Source organism: Eubalaena glacialis, chromosome 2, assembly GCF_028564815.1.
Source record: "Eubalaena glacialis isolate mEubGla1 chromosome 2, mEubGla1.1.hap2.+ XY, whole genome shotgun sequence".
Lineage (NCBI taxonomy): Eukaryota > Metazoa > Chordata > Mammalia > Artiodactyla > Balaenidae > Eubalaena > Eubalaena glacialis.
This window is the reverse complement of record NC_083717.1, coordinates 150,329,837-150,347,920: the sequence shown is the minus strand read 5'-3', so window position 1 is coordinate 150,347,920 and position 18,084 is coordinate 150,329,837. Positions and strand designations below refer to the sequence as shown.

General features: G+C 32.9%; 1 protein-coding gene across 5 annotated transcripts in view; it reads right to left on the bottom strand.

The window, feature by feature from the left end:
* KTN1 (kinectin 1) overlaps window positions 1-18,084 on the bottom strand; it is a 125,980-nt gene that overhangs the window by 25,523 nt on the left and 82,373 nt on the right. For all 5 annotated transcript variants that reach the window (XM_061180865.1, XM_061180867.1, XM_061180868.1 and 2 more), the window contains exons 14-30: window positions 17,781-17,871; window positions 17,319-17,387; window positions 16,761-16,798; window positions 16,535-16,616; window positions 15,642-15,710; window positions 9,756-9,790; window positions 9,247-9,337; window positions 8,485-8,553; window positions 7,829-7,866; window positions 7,055-7,145; window positions 6,837-6,905; window positions 5,699-5,736; window positions 5,046-5,136; window positions 4,901-4,969; window positions 4,384-4,421; window positions 2,964-3,054; window positions 1,009-1,077 (exon numbers count right to left, since the gene is read on the bottom strand). In XM_061180865.1, the coding sequence (XP_061036848.1) occupies window positions 1,009-1,077; window positions 2,964-3,054; window positions 4,384-4,421; window positions 4,901-4,969; window positions 5,046-5,136; window positions 5,699-5,736; window positions 6,837-6,905; window positions 7,055-7,145; window positions 7,829-7,866; window positions 8,485-8,553; window positions 9,247-9,337; window positions 9,756-9,790; window positions 15,642-15,710; window positions 16,535-16,616; window positions 16,761-16,798; window positions 17,319-17,387; window positions 17,781-17,871 (1,138 nt within the window). The remainder of the gene's footprint in view (window positions 1-1,008; window positions 1,078-2,963; window positions 3,055-4,383; window positions 4,422-4,900; window positions 4,970-5,045; window positions 5,137-5,698; window positions 5,737-6,836; window positions 6,906-7,054; window positions 7,146-7,828; window positions 7,867-8,484; window positions 8,554-9,246; window positions 9,338-9,755; window positions 9,791-15,641; window positions 15,711-16,534; window positions 16,617-16,760; window positions 16,799-17,318; window positions 17,388-17,780; window positions 17,872-18,084) is intronic.

Below are 18,084 nucleotides of genomic sequence, written 5' to 3'. Positions count from 1 at the left end.
CTCAGACATAAACTGAGACAACACCAAAGGTAAAAATATCATATATTCTATATGCCATCAAAAAGTAATTTTAATAAAAACATGTACACATTTATACAATGTACTGAGTGCTAAATCAAATCTTCATTGTCACTATATTCTTAAACTCTTCATTTAACAAATATTTATCAATTTCCTATCATGTGCAAAGCACTGAGTTAATACCTTAAATTTTCATAATGCGTAATTCATATTTGACTACACTAAGCTTCCAAAAGTCAAAAAAATACCATTAATGAAGGAAAAGTAGGAAAAGTTAGTTAACTTGCATATAACAATAATTTAATTTTACGTAATATGTAAAGGTACATAGCCCTTCACATATGGTATTTATTCCTGATGACTACAATCTCCCAAACGAAACCACTGTAAGCTTCTTGTCGACAAGGACTCTAATTCTTTTGTCCTTCAAAATACTTCCGAGTTCATCCATATACATTCATAACATAAATTAATTTAAAGAATATTTTGGTTAACATTATTTTTTTAAAAAAACACACATTTTATTTTTACCAAGCAGAATTATACTCTGAAAAAGTATTTTAAATGGTGGCAAACTATTACTTATAATATTACACATTTCTTAGTTTCTCTCCAATTATAGATGTTTTGTTTGCAGAAAGGGGAAGTAGGGTATACACATGTTTTTAAACTGACCTCTACAGGATTTTACCTGACTTGCTAAGAAAGGCATTCTAAAGGATCTGAAAACATACACACACAGATACATAACAGAGCTGGAATATAGATAGTAATATTATTTGTGTATACTTTATAAATTATAGATTATCTTATCTTGGCTATGGCATAGCAAACTGCTTTGATTTTTAAGAAATTTGATAAACACTTATAAATAAAACAACACATACTTTATTCTCAATGAAAAGGCAAAATGGTAATACTTACGGTCATTGAGTCATAAAATTTTTTACCACATAAATAAAAGGCAAGGCATCTAACAGTACCTACCTGTTGGTAGTTCTGCTGCTTAAGCTCCTCAATTTGGGATTTAAACAATTTGTTTTCATCTTGTGCTTCCTATTTAAACAAAAATTAAACATGAACACATGGACAGAGCTTTTATTTTCCATATAAGCTTTAAAACGTATCATACAAACCAGGCAAATTCTACAACAGTAACAATTTTTAAAGGGTGTAATAAGCCCTATATTAAAATATATTATAAAATTAGAATAATTCAATTATTCAGTACTAGCCTGGGAGTGGGTATGTCTCAATGGAAGAAAACAGGATCCAGAAATAGACCCAAACACATGTCAGAATTTACTACAGGGTGACACCTCAGATCAGTAGGGCAACTCCTACTGGTATTTTGGGCCGTATTTTCTTTATTGTGGGGGCCGCCCACATACTGTAAGATGTTCAGCAGCATCCACAGCCTCCATTTACTGGATGCAGTAGCACCCCTCCGCCAGCTGTGATAACCAAAAATGTCTCCAAATATTGCTAAATGTTACGGGCGGGGGACAGATCCACTGCAGTCAAGTAATAATCGATTATTTAATAATGTGGCTAGTCTTTTATTTTTTTAAGGTTGAAATGCTATTTTTATAACTTACTCTAATAAATTACATGTGAATAAAACATCTAAGCAAAAAAAATAAATTATGAACATAGTATTAGAAGAAAACATGTGAAAACATTTTTATGATCATAGAGTGAGAGATAACTTTCATTTCAAACTCAGCAAACTACTTACATTTCAGTACATAAAAGTTTCCAAAGCTGGGGCGGGCGGCGGGGATTAAGTCAAAAGAAAGACTAAAATAAATCACCTCACATGACAGAAGGCTAACTTCCCTTAATATGTAAAAAGGATCTTATAAATTAGTAAGAAAAAGTCAGCCCAGAGGGGAAAATGTAGGAAAAATTACAGGCCAATTCATATACAAATGATGAGTGCTTAACTTCTCTATCAAATGCAAATTACAATAATCTGACCATCTTTCAAGCATAATATCCAACGTTTTCATCTTCATCGGTGCTGAAGAGGATGAAAAGGAAATGCCTCTCTGTTGGAGGGTGTAATTTAGTTGTTGTAGTTTGGTTGTTTAATTTAGTGCAATTTAGTTGTTTAGTTGTAATTTAGTCTGTTGGAGAGTATAAATTAGTAAAAACACTTTGGAGGACAATTTAGCATTATCTGACAAAATTTAAAATGAACCTACTTGGGAAGGAAAGGGAATGTGACAGAACCAACCCTTGGAGCATGAAATGTGAGCACAAGTATCTGAGACAGTGCAGACATCTAAAATTTCCTACTTCTTCAAAACAATGTTTTGTAAGGACTTTCAATACTAACTACATGAAGATGAAGAGATACTATTTTCTATTTTAACTATCACTTTCAAGAAGGGAAAAAACCCTCTGCATAAAACCCAAAATCTCACTTGTAGGAATTATAAATACAGATATAGTAGCATAAGTATTGAAAATATGTGTGTAAGGATATTCACCATAGAACTGTTGTAACAGGAAACACAACTCTAAATAATCTAAGTATCCATAAACCAGGACTGGTTGTATAAATGATAATACAATCATACAAAAGAATACCATGAAGCCATTTAACGTTAAAGATAAAAATGTGCTTATGTGGAAGGACCTCAAAAACATTATTAATTGGGTGGGGGGAGCAAAATACAAAATTGTGTATGATTAAATACAATATGTTTAAAAACTATTAAGTACACACACACACACACACACACACATTTTATGCATGGGCGCTTGCTCAAAAGATATATAAATAATTGATAGTAGTTATCTCTGAGGAATGAGACCCAGTATCTGGGTAGGAGGGAATGTCATTTTGTATTCAATTTTCTTTTGTAGTAGTTAAAACTGTTTTCAAATATGCAAAGACAGTAACTCACATGATAATTTTAAGAAAACATATTTACCTGTAACAGCTTTGTTTTTCTAGAAAGATCACTCTCCCTTTCTTTTAGCACAGTTTCTAATCTCTTCATCTCATTTTCCTTTTCTTTCAACCTAGAATTTTTACAAAGACGTTATATTTAGTTAGGTGAATCGGTGGAGCATAGGAGAATTTTAGGACAGTAAAACTTTTTTTTATAATACTGTAATGATGGATACATGTCATCATACATTGGTCAAAAACCCCTAGAATGTACAAAACGTGTGAACCCTAATGGATACTATGGACTTTAGTTAATAGCAATATATTGATTCGGTTCATCAGTTGTAACAAATTACCACACAAATGCAAGACGTAAATAAGAAGAAAAATGGGGAAGGAGGGTACACAGAAATTCTCTGTACTGTGCTCTCAATTTTTTCTGTAAACCTAAAAATGCCCCCCCAAATATTATATTAATTTTCTTTAATGTGAAGTAGAAATAAATCTAAAATCATACTTTAATGATCTATATACCTACTACAAATAGGCCTCAAACCTGTCTCTAAGCTTTCTATTAGCAAATGATACAAAAGCACCTTGACAGTTATACAATGCCCATAAGATAAACAGTTAGTTGTACATATGAGCAATCTTAGTGCCAATAAAAACATCTCCTTTTTCTCCATAAAGATAATGACCTAATAAATATCTTCAATATCTTACTTTTTTAAAGATACAGTTTCAAAGGGTCACTTCTTAAACATCAATAAAGACTGATGAGATTACATCAAAGGAAAAATCTCTTAAAAGTAATTGATAGAAGGCCAAAACAATGAAGTACAGATACCTTTCTTACCACTGTACACTGATTAGTTTAAGAAAACAGACTTCATAGGATAAAAATTTTCTAGGATAACATCTATTAAGACTGATACCTCCTATGCTCATCAGATTCAGTATTTTTACTAATCGGCACAGCAGTAACTGATACAACCTGCCCCAAAGGCAAGTTACTTTTATAGAAAGATTCAATATTCATTATCAAGATTATCGCTAAGATTATCTTCTGGTTAATTCAGAGATGTTATTCTTTCAAATACTAAAAATGATTTTGATTTGAAATAAATTTAACCTCTCTTTATAATAATTACATACTTCATTTAAAAAGAGAGAGAGAGACAAAACTTAAATAAAACCAACCAGTCTATATTAGCAGAAAGAGTATCTCAGAAAATGCATTTGAAGGATTTGGAAAAGATAAAGTCTCTAGGTATCAGAAAGCATTTGAAAGGCCTCTGTTTTATTATACCAAACAGAGATTTAACTTATTTGCCCCTGGACTATAATTTCTACTTAACAAGAAAGTTAATAACTTAGAAGAAACTCATCATAATATTCAAGGACAGTCTAGAAAATATTGAGAAGTTCCTCTTTAAAATGCTGGCTAAAAGTATACTTACACAATCTCAAGTTCTTCAAATCGTGAGGCAGAACATGCCTAAGAAACAGATTCACATTTTTCATTATAACATCAAAAAGATCAGGATCTACAATATATTATCTATAGAATCATTCACCAGGAAAATAAAAGCACAATTATATGTGGTAAATTTAGGATTGGGCCATTCATAAAACAAAGAATGGATTTTCTTTATTTAACTTAATTGTTAATATCTATTTGTTAAAGGATCACAGATTAATACACCAGTTAAACACAGACACTTAAAAATGAGAATAAGACTCCATCTGAAAAAGTAAGGAGAGGAAATTCTTTCAGACTTAGGTTGACAAATGAGGCAGTAGTAGACTTGACAGGGATAAAAGTTAACTTATTTTATCAACAACAAAACAACGATACAACAGTAATTTTTATGGCAAAAAACTCAGAGAACATATTAACTTCTTTATTTCCTAGTACAGTAAAATAAAGATTCCTCATGTTTTATAAAATATGCTGGTAATCTGTTAATACTATACCTCTCGCAAGTTATGTTGTGCTACCTCCTGAACATGAGATTTCAAAGATTCATTTTCTTCTTGAAGATCCTGAAAAAGAATAGGTCTAAATAAAAGTGATATTCAAGTATAAAAAAGGTGTTTACTATTGTTTTTAACTTCTCACCTGTAACCATTTCCCTCTATTGGCTAGGTCTTTCTCCTTCTCTTCTAAAACAGTCTTCATGGTATTCATCTGTTCCTCCTTTCCTTTTAATCTAACAATAAGTTAAGAACTATCAATGAAAATGTTACATGACTAAACAAAGCAAAGATACTGGAGACTGGAAAAGTGTATTTTAGGTTGTACTCATAACCCAAACTGATTAAATAAACTAAAAAATAAATATTTTAAGTATAAAGGCATATAAGATTTTGGAGATATCAAATTAAGCAGCAGCTCTACTCCCACCCCTTAACACCCTGTTTAAGTCAATACCGCAAATTTAGCTTATCACAACTAGTTTGGGTATGAAATATATAACCAGTTTCACAGTGGCTATTAAAATGGGCAAAGAGCAACATGTCAGTTGAAGGTCACATTCAGATTATAAAGCAGAAAAATAAGACTTCCACTCTATCCCCATTCCCATCAAAAAACCTACAGGTTAAATAAATCCTAATGAAAAATTTAAGACTTTGAGGCCTTTGTGAGATATAATTTGATGTTCTTTAAGATATTACTTGAAATCAAATAAAAAGGAGCTACGATTTTCATTATAATTATATTTAACTTGTGGAAGAGAGATATTAAAGGGAAATGAGGCAAATGGTACTTACAAGTTCTGAAGTTCTTGAACTTGAGAAGTGATAGATAACTAAAATATAAAGAAAGAAGCAGAAAAAAGCAATTCATAATCCTTTCAGTTTACCTTAGCAGGCTTTACGGTAAACCTTAAAATGTGCACACTTCAAATTACAAAGACCTAGCCAAAATGAGATGACTTGATTTCACCTTCTCTTGACTCCAATGACAGTAAGAGTAATAAATTAAAAATGGGGGTGGGGGGGGTAGAAGAGACAAGGAATATGGTTATGAATAAGTCTAAACAATGTGATACTTTTTTAAATTGTGAAAATTAGAATATTAACTGTCCACATACCTCCCTACCTTGTCAGAGCGCTTTTTCTTCCCAGTCTTCAAGGCCAACCACTCAACAGTACTCTATACTGTCCTTTAATCTCCTCTTCTTACCACACACGGTTAAATAGTACCTTTTATTCCCCACTGCCTTCTCACAGTCCCTTCAGATCTTGGCTTAGATGTCAGTTCCTCAGGAGGAGACCTTCCTGAACTCTCAGTCTATATTAGGAGTTTAATCTTCTCCTCATACCCTATTTCATTCAACACATTATCTCCAACCACTAACATAGTACTTTGATAAGTAGGAGGAACTGAATAAATATTGCTGAATGAATGTTGGTTGGATGAATGAATGAATCATCTCTTCCATGCAATCTCACCACTTTTTTCAATCAAACCTTATCAGATTATATTCACCAAAACCACCCATCTATTTCCAGTAACCACATCTACCTCTGAAATCCCCCAATGAAACCTGTACTTTATTCTATAGGCAAAGGTTGAGCAATACATATTCTATAACAAAATATTTTGGAACATGCAGTTAAAAAAAAAAAGGTTTACCAAAGTGTTTTGTTTTTTTAAGTTGGCAAACTAAAATGAAACATTAATACAGAAAACTTTCCAGAAAAAAAACTTTAAACAGTTAAAAGATATGTTGATTAAAATATTATGAACATTTTCTCAAATCAGGCAAAAATAAAAAGCACATAACCCAATATACTTACAGCACACTACTAAAAGTTTTCTTCTGAGTAACAAGAAAAAAACCAAATAGTTCATTAATACACATACACTAATGAATCTGTCATGCTATGGCTCTGGGATTTTTACCTGTTGAGCCTTTTCAAGCTGGATATTTCCTATTTCTTCTTTTAGAGCCTCTATTTCCTGTTTCAAATCCTTGACAATGACAAAACAGACAAGATTGGACAATGGAAACACAGAAATTGACATAAAATGCAATGTATAGACAAACACATGAAATTAAACGGTATTCACTAAAGTTGATAAACAAAAAAGCAAAACATAAGTTTTCTCTCTCTCAATACCTGAATAGTTTTCTCCTTATTAGCAACTTTGAGAAGTTCAGCTTCCAGAAGCTCTTCCACAGACTTGATCTTTCCATCTTTTTCATGGATCCTTAGGTAAAGAAATGCAATATTAAACTTGGGGAGAAATCATCAAGATATACCAACTAAGATATAAAAATAGTACCAAATCATGAATAGGCTCACCAAATCAACTCTTCCCATTTTAAGTAAAAGAGCAACCATATTTTGCAGACAGAAGGGGAAAAAAATACTTAAAGCTCTTCCTAAATGAGAATTAAGCAGTAACTACCAGATGGCTGAAGCCTAGGCACGCAAGGAGAAGCTGGTGACATGTTTCCAAAGTGCACAGGGAATATAAGATTTGCACCCCAAAGAATACTAGGGAGAATTGAGTTCCTCTCAACAATATAGGTTTCTAGGGCTCTGAAAGCTATGGCAGAACTTACATACAATTATGGCATTAAACTTTATAGACACTTCAAGAAAACAACACATACAAGGAACTGATCTCTATCCAATATAACCTGTTCGTTAACAGTTCCTAGTGCAGAAACAGAAAATTAACAATTTGATGCCACAAGTTAATAAATGGAGTCAATCATGGAAACTGATTTTTTAACAATCACATTGCACTGGGAAAGCACAGCTATGTCTCCTTATTCCAGCAATGAAAACTCCTAGCCATCTTAATTGCACAATAAAACAAGATTTATGAGCACTAATAAAATTGGACCAAAAGAAAAAGACCAGTTTAATAATGTCATTACTTACACTTTCTTAAGTTCTTCAACTAGAGATGCAAAGGAAACCTAGAAATAGGAAGGTATCCTACTTGGTAATTTGCTCAAAATATAAATGGGTCATAAACAGAAAAGTATGTTGTTCTTTAAATTTTCCACTACACCAAAACCCAGGAAAAGTAAACCTGGGAAGTAATTCTTTCTAGATTTTTTTAAATGTCATAGTTATGAAAATGAAAAGCACTTTGAAAGTAAGCAGCTTTAAAGCTACTTATGGTAAGTGTAGGTCAAAAGAAAAACCAATAGATAAATATTAAAATTATTGACTCAATGATTCTAACCAGGTAAGGAGAAAATAGGGAATTTCCTAACTTCAGGTAACCTCTTTTACTATTATTTAGAGTCTTACTTTATATGTGTATATTCAAAACCTTTTATCACTATAGTAACAAGCAATGACATCCTACCTAGAATACTCTATCCAGTGCCTGGCATAAAGTAAGCATTTAATAAATTGCAGCTTCTATTACTGATAATCAAGTCACCAATCATTCACAGATTAAAACTATAATTGACATATTCCATGCTGGAGAAGGGAGGAACAAAAAAAGGCTTGCTGCTATATTTGATAACAGGTTTGCCCAATGTTTAAAAGAGAACGGTTGCAGGATCTACTAAATATATTACCTGATCATTTTGCTTGGCCTTTAAGTCTTGAACTTCTTTTGTCAGAGATGAATTTTCTGTTCTTATTGCCTTTTTCAAAGACACATAAGCACAACATACTTTTATTTTCTAAAAAAAAAGCTAGCTTCTCATTTTTCTCTAGCTGCTTCTTTTCCTCTCTGAAGGCCCAGAAATCTCAGTTGCTCTATATGTCTACAATTCTGCAACTTCCAGAGCTAGCCAAATGGACTTTAATTCAATTATCCTCACAAGTATTTCTACTTATGTTTCCACAACCTGAAAACCACACAGTATACCACTTGTCAAGTCACTTCTCTCCCTAAAATCAAATACACCTTTTACCTTATTTCTTCCAGCAATCCTATCCAAATTAAGTTAGTGAAGGCTAATGATAATCATAAAATAAAACTGCACTCTCTCCATTCTATGGCCTCCAATACTATTTCATGAACTTATCAAGTCCACTAGTTATTCTTGTAACTAGTTATTGTTTGGTTATAATTCGAGCATGGGTGGAGGTAGGGGAGCATATATTACAAACCATAACAATAATATCTACTTCATTAAGGCAGTGAATGCTATAGGTAACTACACATTTTTGTATTTATAAAAAAAATCTTAAATTTAATGAAAAAAGGATATCATATAAATTCATAAAATGTGGGTAACTAAAAGGTATGGGAAAAATATTACACGTTACAGTAAAATTGCTTCATGTTCACTGAATAATCATAAGGAAAACAAATATACAAAATTCTTTACATTCAGTTCTTCCTCTTTAGTGGCCACCTGAATAAGTCCAGTTTCAAGTAATTCTTCTACAGTCTTCAACTTCTCATCTTTTTCTTGAATGCTGAAATTATAAATTTAAAACACATGTATGAACTATTTTTCAAAGAAAATGATATGATTTCTAAATAAATATTTTACATGGATCAACTCCTATGCCCATTGTTCCTTATAAACTTTCAATTCTAGAAAGGTTTCTAAGGATCTTTGGTCATGGTCCAAGGGTAGTCCCTCTTTACCAATAACTAAAATGTATTCAAGTAATGCATGCTTACATGCTAGCCTAAACAAATAAATCATGGCCACACATGACACCCACAAACTTAATGTAATTCCAAATCAATCAATAGTACACCACTCTCTTCCATTATGAAGTACAAAGAGAATTTTAAGAATTTAGATTAATATAGTTAATAATTCTGCTATCTCAAACTTGGTAGAAATGAGTCATCAAAATATTTTTTAAAAATTTAATCTCTTACCATCTTTCCATTTGTTCCAAAACATCTTTATTAGGCTAAAATAAAATCACCAAAAAAGAAAAAAAAAAAAAGATTAATTTTACCAAGTTTGCATGAGGTAAAACTACTTCAGAAATAGAATTCTATTAGTATTAATTAGATACAAAATTTAGGAAGATAATCCATGTTTGAAGACTGCTAATAGTTAAAGAATTACTGAATTCAGAAAACACAAGACAGGGGCGTCCCTGATGGCGCAGTGGTTAAGAATCCACCTGCCAATGCAGGGGACATGGGTTGAGCCCTGGTCCGTGAAGACCCCACATGCCGTGGAGCAACTAACTGTGGCCGTGTGCCACAACTACTGAGCCCACGTGCCTAGAGCCCGTGCTCTCCAGCAAGAGAAGCCACCGCAATGAGAAGCCCGCACACCGCAACAAAGAGTAGCCCGGGCTCGCCACAACTAGAGAAAGCCTGTGCGCAGCAATGAAGACCCAACGCAGGCAAAAATTTAAAAAAATAAATTTATAAAAAAAGAAAAGAAAACACAAGACAGAAAAGACGAGGCTACACAAAAGACGTAGAAAAAGATGAAGTATAAAATGGGCTGGCAAAAATGAACTAGTCCCTTGTATGTTTTTAATTACTATAAAAGAAATATTAAGGATAAGAAGAGAATTTGCCCCTCCTTTACATTAATTCTTCAAATCTAAAATTCCAAGGCTCTAAGGCCTTGCAGGCCAAGAAGGAGGCTTTGTTCCCTTTTTTTTTTAAACTAACGTATAAGGCAAGTGCACAAATCCTGTGTACAATTCAATGAATTTTTAACATGTAGATTTCACATAACCACCACCTAAGCCAATATACAGAATGTTTTAAAACTGATTATAGGGACTTCCTTGGTGGCACAGTGGTTAAGAATCCACCTCCCAATGCAGCGGACACCGGTTCGATCCCTGGTCCAGGAAGATCCCACATGCCACAGAGCAACTAAACCCGTGAGCCACAACTACTGAGCCCGTGTGCCACAACTACTGAAGCCCACGCACCTAGAGCCTGTGCTCTGCAATGAGAGAAGCCACTGCAATGAGAAGCCCGCACACCACAAAGAAGAGTAGCCCCCACTCACTGCAACTAGAGAAAAGCCCACACGCAGCAACGAAGACCCAATGCAGCCAAAAATAAATAAATAAATAAATTTATAAAAGTAAAAAATAAAATAAAATTGATTGTAAAGTGCAGAAGCAACACAAGAACGTATTCTCCTTGTTACATTAAAACATGACATGTGAGCTGATCCCAACCATTCACCCATCCTTCTAGCATCCCCCCCATACACTTTACAAAGACTTTACAAAGTCCTCAATGTTATAATTTACTATGTGTCCAGAAGCAAGGTTTCCCCCTCAGCATTCCTAGGTCTTCAGGCAGCTAAGCAACCTGACAAAACAGGTTTGGGGTCTTTTTCCCTTCAACATTCTCTTCTACCCATACCATTCCCTACCTGCTTTCTCCTAATCTTGCCGGTTTCATAATTTTTTTCCAATTTTATTACAACCATTTTTCACAAATACTATTAATTTTTCCATTACCAAATCCAAGTCATAAGATTCCACTTATAACATATTTCTAAAAATTAACCCCCTTTTCTTCAATGTCTTAGGTTAGGTCCTCAGCTTTACTCATCTCAAATATCACAATACCCTAATTCTTCTCCCTGTCTCTAGAGTTCATAAGGACTATATTGTGAGAGGTACAGGAGAACTTCCGAATGGGAAAAAAAAAACTTTCCTACCATCAGAAAGGAGATAGGAGCTGTCAGAAGTACATTAAATCATGTTTATAAATTGTGAAAAATAAACCATGCAGTAAGTTTATAAATCTTTCATCAAGATGGCTTTTGTCCATCTTTATTTTTGATGCATGTCACCTCACATAAAAACAATACAAAGTAGATGACTATGTATGGTGATAGACATTAACCAGACTTACTGTGATCATTTCACAGTAACACAAATATAGAATCATTATGTTGCACACTTGAAATTAATACGTCAATTGTATCTCAATTTTTAAAAAAAGACAACAGTATTAAGTCCTAGTTATACGCAGCTTGATCATTTAGTTGTATTACACCTTTAGTACTGCATACTTTACTACCACATAAATTCAAACACCTCATGGCTACTGGAATGATCCATCTAAAATACTAGACAAAATGCTGATTCATTCTTTCAACATCCTTCAGCAGCATACCCACATTCTAGATCAAGCTCATGGTCCTTACACAACCTACAAAGTCCTTCATGATTAGGCCCTAGCAAATCTTTCTCTTCCCCTTAACACCTCATACTTTGCACTTCCACAATATGCCAATATGCTCTGAATATGCCAATTTGGCCACACTGCCATGACTTTTAACACTGTATCCCCTCAGTTTGGATTGCCCCTCAGCTGTTCAGCAAATTCTTGGCTATTTTTCAAAATCAGGTTTAGCTGTCCCCTCTCTGTGGCACCTCTTCACCCTTACTCTCCTTCAGATAGAATTATCTCTTCCTCTAAACCTGTACACACAGTTTAAAAATTTTTCAAAAGAAGAATTTTATTCATCACACTTTTCTGTGTGTACACCTATCTCCACACTAAACCATATTCTTGGAGCAAGAACCAAGTCTCATTCATCTCTGTAGCCTTAGCATTGTAGCACAGTACCTAGCATACTCTCCATTAGTAAAAATTTAATGGAATGAATATCCTTTAACAAGGTTACAGTTTAACAAGTACTCTTGGTCAATTGCTCACTGAATGTTCAATTGCATGAAATCGACCCAACTTAGTTATCTATCCAATATTTTACCTTTATACATTATTAATCTAATCCAATCCAATTTTCTCCTCCCTGGATGACTTTCAAAACTACATGATACGACAATGAATTATTCTGCAATAAAACAGAACCAGGCTGCAGGGCAAAAGAAAAAAACTTCCTACTGCTACAGTTTTTACTTAATAATCTTTATCTTTGAATCTTAAAAAACTACTAGTAAAAAGTCATGCTGTTCCTTTGCTAAAAAGTCAAGATGCTCAAAAAAAAATGAGACACCTCACGACCTTCCCCCGCAAAAAGTATTATTTTATTCTGAAGAAATGAGATCTCAGTAACTGATTTATTTGTATGATCTATCCATAGGCCTATATCCAAATGGAGTCTTCTCTTCTCTAGTATATAAACAGGTTACCTTACCTGATATTTGCTGTCTTTCTGCTTCCTACACCTAAAGAAACAACAAAAACTTGGCACCATTATTGGTTTGTGCTTCAATAAGCTCAATTTTTTCCTCCAGGATAAAAATCCATGGAGCAAAGAGACTGATTTTACATAAATAAACTGTTCATCTCTCAACTGTCACTTGGAATTCTGACTGCTGGGTAGGAAGGGGTTAAAGAAAGGTGGAAATGAAAGAAAGTAAAATTATGCTAATCTTTATCTCTTCCTTCACTAGCATTGGCAATAAAAATGACCAGAGGAAAAACCAAAGAGCTGGTTCTCTGGTCTGCTAAGATCAGAGAGAGAAGTCACAATGACAACCAAAAACATAACGTCACAGTCATATGCTTTCTAGACTACTTTAAAAAAAAAAAAAAAAGAGCTTTCGGAACAAGAAGAAAAATTCTAAGAATTACCAAAGAGCAAATCTTAAAAGATGAGTTTCCCCTCTTATCAAATAATTCTTTTAAATAAATTTTAAAATGTGGCTATGAAATTCTGTTCTGTGGACTGTTCTTCATAAAACTACTCTTCATAAAAAAAAGAATTCATCTCATGCTAAAAGTTATGTTAACAGAATATTTAAAAGTACACAGAAGCTTTATAGTAGACAGAAGGCTGATTCAATAAGAAAGAAATTAAAACAACAAGATCCTGTTGTGTAACACAGGGAACTATATTCAATATCCTGTAATAAACCATAATGGAAAAGAATATGAAAAAGAATATATATATATATATAAATCACTTTACTGTACACCAGAAACACAACTGTAAATCAACTATACTTCAATAAAAAAAAATTTTTTAAATAAAATACAATTCAACCCCCCCCCCAAAAAGAAAGAAACTAGGCAATTCTTAGGCTATCATGTTACCTTAAGGGGGAAAAAAAAAAATTAAGGCTAATGGTTTTACTCTTGTCTAATGATGAAGAATATCATTTTTAGTATAGAATAAAAGTGAAAAGAAAAGATCCAGGTACTCTGTTTAAAACTAAGAATTACCAGCACCTTTAATACTGGAATTCTAGGGTAGATTCAGAAGTTTCTAGGCATTTATTTTACCTCCCATGAAGTGAATTTTAGAAAGTTTAAAACTTTATATATTGAAATAGGTGTTCCAGAATCTCTGATAACCAACTCAAAAAAAGGACTACATTCTGCTTTTCTGGGTAAGAATTAACACAGCCAAAAAATATCTATCATATTTTATCTAATCCAAGTCACCAGTGTTGCATCGCACAACTGGTAAAATGTTTACATAACACTAAAAATTAAAGATGCCTCCAATTAAACTGTAACCAGAGACTAAGATACATCCAGACTTCAGAGATAATAAACTGAGGAGAAAAAAAATCTTACAGTTGATGAAATATCTTATCTGTTAAAAGCTGTATAACAACAAAAGGAAATAGGAATAAGATTTAAGAACAAAACTTAAACATCATTTGAGCATTACACTGGCATGAAGTCATGTCCATGCACTAGACATCATTTGTTCAGCATTTTCTCCTCTATTACCTTTAGTTTGAAAGGGTAAAGCATATACAAAGTTTATGCAAAGCACTTAAATACCATATTTGGGTGGGAGGAAAACAAATAATGGATTAATTCTTGACAAGTAAACAGATGTTCACAAAATACTTCTAAAATACTTCCACAGCATTTGGCACCGCTACTTACACCAATTCAATACCTGCACAGATACGAATTTTAAAATAAAAAAGAAAGCATGCATCTGCTAAAGGAAGTGCTATATCATTTGCAATAACTTACACTTCAGCTTCTAATAAAATGTGTCAAAATTTAACAGTAGTAGAGAAACATGCCTTCATTTTAATGTGTCATATAATATGAAGTGTTTCTAGAATATTTTTAAAAACTGGAATTTGAAGAATTATTTAGAAGAGTATGAAGGCAACTCTTAGGAACAGCCACAGAACAGACATCACCTGGGGCTCGAGTTTATGGAGCCATGCTTATTCAGGCTGCTACAGTTTTGATGGCTTGCTATAAATACAGAAAGAAGTATGATGGCAATAGAGGGTGGAGATGAAATGGAAAAAAATAAATATTCTAAAGGAAAGGAATTAAGGCTTAAGATGTCTGCTATATGCAAAGCACTAGGCTACTCAACTATACATAAACTCCTCGATTTAAACCTAACAAGCTTATAATGTAAATAAAATCTCAATGTAGAAGACTTGGAATGAGAGGTCTTAGAAAGGTTAAGCAATTTGATCAACATCACTACTTTTAAGTGCTGGTAGTAGGTTTCAAACCCATTCTCTTTTTAAGAATCCACACTGCTTTATAGAAAAAAGTGAGGCTCCAAAAGTCTGACTACTATCCTGAGAGCCAAATGCATCAAAGAAATTATTCTTATGCATCCTATTAAACTTTTTTTTTTTTTTTTTTGGAAAATGCTATAAACAGCATTAGCTTCTTCTCAGGAAGAGAAATTAAATTTTCCTTAATTTAGAGACTTGATTAGCACAAGATGACTAGAAATGTAATTAAGACATATCTACATTTAAACAAAATTTCTAAAAATGAACGAGTTGATTACTACTTAAGAAGAATCAGACCTTGTTATCTATTGGATATTTCTAACTTATAATTCATGAAAAGCCTTACCTGTTCAGAAACAAGAGTCTGTAGCTTCTGAACTTCTAATTGTAATGCTTTGTTTTGGTCATTTAGAATCTAAAAGAAAGAATCTCAATTTACTGTTTTATTAAGAAAAGGTAACAAAGCAACCATCTGAATGTTTTTTTAAAAAATCAAAGCCATATTATTACTGTAAGTACTTATAAAGTGACAGGTGAATTATATACTGACCTAAGAATGCAAATCTCATGAGGCTCCATTTTTCACAGTTTCAATGAACATATTTCCAGAGAACAGGAATACAGTAATAGTATAATGTACATATACAATGATCTATAAAAAGTTGTTTCTACTGAGCCCCCCTAATTCAGTCATGTGGTTTATCCCAAACAGTGTTAACACTGTGCTTAGAACCGTTTCATGTGTATTTCAAAGAGTTTAATCGTTTGTGCCAATGAATTCTGGGAAACCCTGCTTTCATAAGTGAGTACTTACAGGATTCCTATTAAGCAAAAAAAAAAAAAACAAAAAAAAACAAAAAGCAAATCTTACTGCATGCAGAGAGGTACCCTGGCAATCAGAATGCTTTACAATAATACACAAGCTGTTTGGCCATGACCAGAAACTAGCACTACACCAACAATGGAGGCAAATAAAACCATCTCAAACTACCAAATGAAAACTGTGAAGAAAAGGCTGGGGCAAAACAAGTATCAAAAGTCTACTATAAAAACAGGTAAGTCAAAATAATCAAAGCAAAAAGTCTATGATAAAATTGTTCGTATAAGTTCCCAAATAAACTATAGAAACACTGTTTCAGAGTGATCACATATAAAAAAGTAGTATTTCTACATTCACTTCAACTGAAAATTATACAAGGTTGTTCAAAGAAAGCTGAGTTGACAAGTTTAATTACACACCTTAAATTCTTCCATTTTGTTTGAAATTTCACATTGTAGCTGCTCTTCAAGCAATCTTATTTTATCATCCTTAACGTGAATACTATGAGGAAAAAAAATACTTCATATATACAGAAAGCTTACATAAATTATGTGCACAACTATCAGCTATAAGCAGCAATGTCTTCTGCAATTACACTTGAACATAAATGTATGAATGGCCCATGTACAGCAATACTTTAATCACCTTTTTTGCATCTTCTCCAGTTCATGTGCAGCAGCAGCCTGTGTTAGAAATGAGATGAGAATTGTATCATTTCTCAGGAAGCACTCAAACCTATTCTTTTACTTATTTTTACATATTAAAGTTATATTTTCATATATTTAGAGTAAATAGTTAAATCAACAGCATACATTTACAGTAATATTTTTTGCTACCCAGTATTTTGTACTTCTCACTGTTCAACTTTTATCCTAGTAAAAGGTATATCCTTTTCTGATTAAATGGCAGAAGGCTGAAACAAATCAGCACATCATACGTGTTATAACTGAGTTCTCTGATAACTCAAAAGTGCTCAATTTCTTGGATCAAACATTAATTTCAACATGAATATAGTAACATTTAGGTGAGTTGTGAGAGTCATGGTCAAATAGAAGAGGGTTTTAACAACACACCATGCAGCCAAACACAAGTAACCATTATGTTTACTATCTACATGAGTAAAACTAAGGCTTGCAATACTAATGAAAATAAGTAAACAAACTGTAATTCTAAGGTAAATGCTTAAAAGCAATAAAGATCTACCTGTTCATTTGCCAGGGCCTGTAATTTTTGCACTTCAGCTTTTAGTAAGAAATTCATATTCTGTATATCCTAGAACAAGAAGGAAAAATAGTATTAGAAGTATTTAATATTAAATTTGAAGTTTTGTAATGTACCTCTTCTACCTAAGCAAAGGCCTCAAAGCAAAGGTCTCAAATTACAATTTCTTAAGTCAGAAAGAAAACCATCAACTTCTGTTATTTAACATATTTCCCAAATTATTATGAATAATAAATATCATGGGAGAAAAGGCCATTGAACTTCTCCTCTTAGAGGGCTAAAGAGGATTTTGTAGTTTAGGAAAGAGATAGACACTTTTCAAATGAATTCAAATGAATTCTATCTAGAGTATTTTCCAGTCTTCACAGACACTCATACTAATTACAAGATCAGGGTAATTCAATGACTATAAAATACTGTAGCCATTTATAAGAATTACTGTACCTTAAGTTCCTCCTCTTTACTTGCTAAATGATCATGTTCATTTGCTAAAGAATCTTCAGTCTGTTTTATCTGCTTATCCTTTTCTGCAATCCTTTAACAGGAAATAGATTTGTACATTCAATAAACATTTAGAAGTCAAGTCACAAATCAAAGGATTAGAAGCCTCAATATGGTCATCCTTACTTAAGTAGTTTTTCACATAAGTGTACCTTCCCTTTCTATAGACCCTATCAGTTTAGTAGTAACTGTCACATGCATTACTACAACTCCTTAAAATACATATCCCTATTTTAAAACTTGAGGT